We start from the raw sequence: 5000 nt of genomic DNA on the forward strand, positions 1-5000 counted from the left end.
GGGACTAATGAGTTTGCACTTCTATGGTGCAGAGGACTTGAAGCCACCGCGGGTTGATTCCCGCAATGTCTACTGTGCCATTCAGGTGGACTCTGTCAATAAAGCTCGTACGGCTTTGCTAACCTGTCGCACGGCCTTTCTGGACATGGACCACACCTTTAACATCGAGTTGGAGAACGCTCAGCACCTCAAACTTGTGGTCTTCAGTTGGGAATCAACGCCGCGACGGAACCGGGTGTGCTGCCACGGATCCGTGATTCTCCCGGCGTTGTTTCGCGTGAGTAAGACACACCAGCTTGCGGTCCGTCTGGAACCGCGCGGGATGATCTACGTAAAGCTGAGTCTCATGGAGCAGAGGCAGAACTCTCTCGATGGCCCGGACGGGGATCACGAAACGCAGGTGTTCGGCGTAGAGGCTTGGCGTGTGGTGGAACGGGAAGCATCTGGATTAATGGTTCCACTGCTTATCGAGAAATGCATCTCTGAGATCGAGAGGAGGGGTTGTCAGGTGAGTGAGGGCGGCAGATCTTTTAGGCTCTTTAACCTGCATGCAGTTCCTAATCAAATCTCCAATTTAAAGGTGAACTGTGTAATTATTTTGATGCCAAATGACTTGGTACAAATTTCTCCTATTCCAATTTAATCTCTGACTAAATAAGCCATTGATACATCAACTTTATGAGCAGCATCACAAGGTGGCACCTTCAAAAGAGTCCTAGAAGAGTTTGAAACGGGACTAACAGTGATGGGTCAGAAAGAGCAGTAGAAATGTTTGTGAAACTTGCTTGAGTTTTGCAGTTTAATTCAATCCCTCTAGTAGCCCAGAAATAACGCACTCTTGTAACTCCATGGCTTAGATTCAGACTGCAAGTGAAATTTCCCATATCCGATATTCCATATTAATATGGAAGACAGCTGCCAAGGTAGTCAGTGGAGTGACAGTGAGGTCTTACAGTGTTGACAGCTCTATACAAACAAAACTATAGACTTTTCTCTCTTTTTTCCTCAACCTTCTCATCCAAACCAATTTGCACCACTTTACCTTATAAATGAATGTGTAAACCTTGACTTCAGTGACCTCGATGTAGGGCTGCACGATTAATCGAAATGAAACCACACGGGATTTGGCAAAGGCTGCGATTATTTTATGTGCAGCTTGTCAGTGCAGCACGGCTCAATTTCATGTCAATTGCAATTATTCGTGCAGCCCTACCTCCATGTGTACTTCTGTATGACAGCATGCTGCATACCATCTGTGCATTTCATATAGTGCTGTACTATGTACTTCTGTAGACCCAAAGTGCTTTACAATCATGTTCAGGGATCTCTCCACAACCACCTCCAGTGTGGAGCGTCCACTTGGAGACAGTGCGCTCAACACACACCAGCTATAGGTGGAGAGGAGAGAGAGTGATAGAGCCTATTGAGTGGAAAGGGATTATTTGGAAGCCATGATTGATAAGGGCAAATGGAGGGATTTTTGCCAGGACACCGGGGTTACACCCCTACTCTTTACAAGAAGTTCCATGGGATTTTTAATGACTACAGAGAGTCAGGACCTCGGTTTAATGTCTCATCCGAAGGATGGTGCTTGTTACAGTATAGTGTTCCCATCACTATACTGGGGCGTTAGGACCATAGACTGTAAAAGAAAATTATGGGCGTAGTGTGCGTGACGTCATCCGTAGTGTTTCTGAAGAGCATTTCTTAAGCCCAAAGTGGGCGGAGCCGGCCGCCGCCATCTTGGCAGCGTCACTCGCGGATAAACGAAAATGTGCAGCGAGGCGGATTAGCTGAGGTGACGTGACGCTAACAGACAGCAGACAAATGGCTAGTAGTGACATCAGCGGCAATCCACCTGTCACTCAAGTGGCCACGCCCTTAATTATACACAACTTTGAGGCTTAATATAATTGAAACAGATGAGTTATAAAAAAATTCACCCCCCTCACAGTCCTCATGAAGGGCAAGATTAGCTATACACTTTTTGTACCAGACTGTAAACATGTTTATTTCTGCTGTAAAGTTGGGCATTTTAACATGGGGGTCTATGGGATTGACTCTCTTTTGCAGCCGGTCTCTAGTGGCCAGTCGATGAACTGCAGTTTAAGTCACTTCAGTGTTGGACTCGAGAGAGAGAGAGACAGGAAGGTTGCCGCTTGGTTTGAACACACACAGACCACAGGGTGAGCGCCCCCTACTGGCCTCACTTCCAGCAGCAACCTGGTTTTCCCTGCTTAGCTTCAGTGGGTGACCAGGCTATATGGTGATATGGCTGTGGCTAAATCTTTGTTTATGTTTTGCACATGCGGGTCAGTTCAAGATCGTGACCAGTTCACACTCAAATCTGATATTAGCCGCATTTAAAAATTCTATGAACAGCTAAACAAAAAAATGGAGCACTAAGACTTGCAGTATGAATGTAGCCTAGTTGCCCAGAAATTACGCACTTGTGTGTACGAGTGTCTTCTGTCATTTGTTAGGCTTTGGTTAAAGTGAGCTCGCCAACCGTTCTAAAGTCCTTGTCCATGGACATTACACACTCACACAAACAAGCTTAGCAAGGCCTCTCCATGGTTTGTGTGCACAGGCATATTGCCAAAGTTCTAGCCATTTACACACACACACACACACACACACACACACACACACACACACACACACACACACACACACACAATCTGTCTCTGTTACAGTGTCACCCAGAGTTTAATGCTGTTCTCGTCCATTCATCCCACCAAGTGTGTCTGCTGTCAACCCTCAAAACAACTCTTGTCTGCTGTTCTCAGATCAGATGTACCCCCAATACACACACACATGGAAAATCTGATTCTGGACCAGCTGAGAAAGTTTCAGCCCCTTTGGTGTAAAGTAGATCCTTTGGGAAGGCTTTAAAGTTGCTGTTTTTACCTCAGATGACCCTTTTGTGAAGTGTTATTAGCCTCCAAATGCTAAATCTACAGCTAAAGCCCATATATCTAATATATATAAATATATATATATATATACACACACACACAGTATATCCGCATATCAAGTTTAGCATGTTTGTCTTTGCTGTAATTTTTTTTAGATGATGTAACCTAGCAAGGTCATGTGACAACTGTGTAGCTAAGAATGCACGATATATCGGCGACCATAGCGGTATCGGCCGATATATGTTAATTTTTAATGTTATCGGTTTCGGCCTGATAAGAAAATTTTGCCGATATATAAAAGCCAATAAATGATGGATTATTTTTGATTGCTTTTAATATGATTGGAAGAAAGGAAAACACAGTTAAAGTGCAGCATTTGCAGCACAAGCCTGTCATATAAGCTACGTAAAATTATAATGAGAACATTATAATTGTGTGCTTGCAACATGGCTTTTAATGGTGAGACTTTTGTTTTTGTAATCAGGCTCTCGAAAATTATATAAAATTTTGGATTGAGTGTATAACCAATATATCGGTTATCGGCTTTCAAATATAAAGAGTTATCGGTTATCGGTATCGGTAGAAATTTTCTAAAAAAAGTCACATACTATTTTAAGTTAGTATGCAGTATTTAAGATTTGTTAGCATCTGAAGGAACGACTACATTTGTAGCCAAAAGCAACAAGAATTGTTCCTGGATTCATGCAACATAGTGAGGTCATGTGACAAGTGCAGCATACTAGTTTAAAACATTGGTTATTGCATACTTCATACTATTGCATACTATTTTTCAGCTTTTTTCTCTTTTGCACTATATACTGTATGCACTATGCAGTATATACTGTGCAGTATTTAAGTACCCTACACTACAGCTAAAACAGCCGTATTCACTGTTGTATTTCTGTGGTATCACTGTACCAGAAATGCACAAATGTGCAATTATTGCATTTATTTCTGAGATGATAATTAGAGGTTTCTACTAATGTGAATATGCTAGGTCATGTGACAACAATGTAGCACGCTACAGTTTAAGACATTAATTGTGTTCACTGCTTTTTAAAAGCTAATATGAAGTAGATTCTATGTAGTGGTTGTTCTGTATTTAGTTCACTGAATTGGAGTTACTGTAATATTCTTGGTAACTGAAATAAGTGAACTTGTTTTAAGGTCAAAGCTTTGCTGATCACTGTGTGTGGGAACTTTAGTAAAGCTTTTCTAGTTTGTCTTAAGACGCACGACATACGAAGGTCACGTATGCTAAAGGAAGGCTTCTTATGAACTATGGCCGCGGGAAAACATCCACCCAGTGTGTGTTTGTGTGGGTTAATGATTGGCTGTGTGCCGTAAGGGTTTTTCCCCAGCCCTTCTCGCCTGTTTAACCCTCTGGTGCTCTTTGGTCATTTTTGAATGAAAAATTATTATTATTATTATTATTTTTTACCTTATCAGAATGGTACGAAATGTAGTAAATGTTTTGGCACTTGCTATGTGAACACACACAAAAAAAAAAAAAAATCATGGACATGATTCGAAGAGATTAAATGGTCCTGAAAGAAACAGTCACACTTGTGTTGTTCGCACATTGGAAATGAATGAGACTAAGTTCCTCTAGTGGAAGCGTTTGGTACTGCAGCCGAACACACTCTCACTGAAAGATCATTTTATGAGATATCAAACTCAAATTTTGAACACGACTTGTTTAGATTTATGGCTTTGATCTTCTTGCAGTTTTAGAGTAAAATGTGTTTTTGAAAATATAGATTTCATATAACAATTGAAAATAGTATTTTTGTGGATTTTTCATAACAATAAACGTAAAATTCTGTACCTTTTTTTAAGTTCACTTTTAAAAAAAAAAAGTCACTTCAGCAATAATCTGGCAAGTGTCGTCTTTGAACAGAGATCAAACTTCAGTCTGTCGCTCTAAAGCATTCAAGATTTACCACAGTTTAAGTTGGAAATGTAATTTTCAGGTCTATGCTCAAAAAGTGAATAAATGGATTATAAATACAGCGTAAATATAATGTAGTACCATAAAATCCCCTAAAAATACAAAATATGAAATAAAAAACATTATCAAAC

At 40.7% G+C, this 5000-nt stretch overlaps 1 protein-coding gene across 2 annotated transcripts in view; it reads left to right on the plus strand.

Annotated features, from left to right (window-relative positions):
- syde2 (synapse defective 1, Rho GTPase, homolog 2 (C. elegans)) overlaps window positions 1-5000 on the plus strand; it is a 45258-nt gene that overhangs the window by 21731 nt on the left and 18527 nt on the right. For both annotated transcript variants that reach the window (XM_084428474.1, XM_084428473.1), the window contains exon 3: window positions 1-508. This exon is cut by the window's left edge and continues 619 nt beyond it. In XM_084428474.1, coding sequence (XP_084284600.1) covers window positions 1-508 — 508 coding nt within the window. The remainder of the gene's footprint in view (window positions 509-5000) is intronic.

Source organism: Rutilus rutilus (genome assembly GCF_951802725.1).
Source record: "Rutilus rutilus genome assembly, chromosome: 13".
Classification (NCBI taxonomy): domain Eukaryota; kingdom Metazoa; phylum Chordata; class Actinopteri; order Cypriniformes; family Leuciscidae; genus Rutilus; species Rutilus rutilus.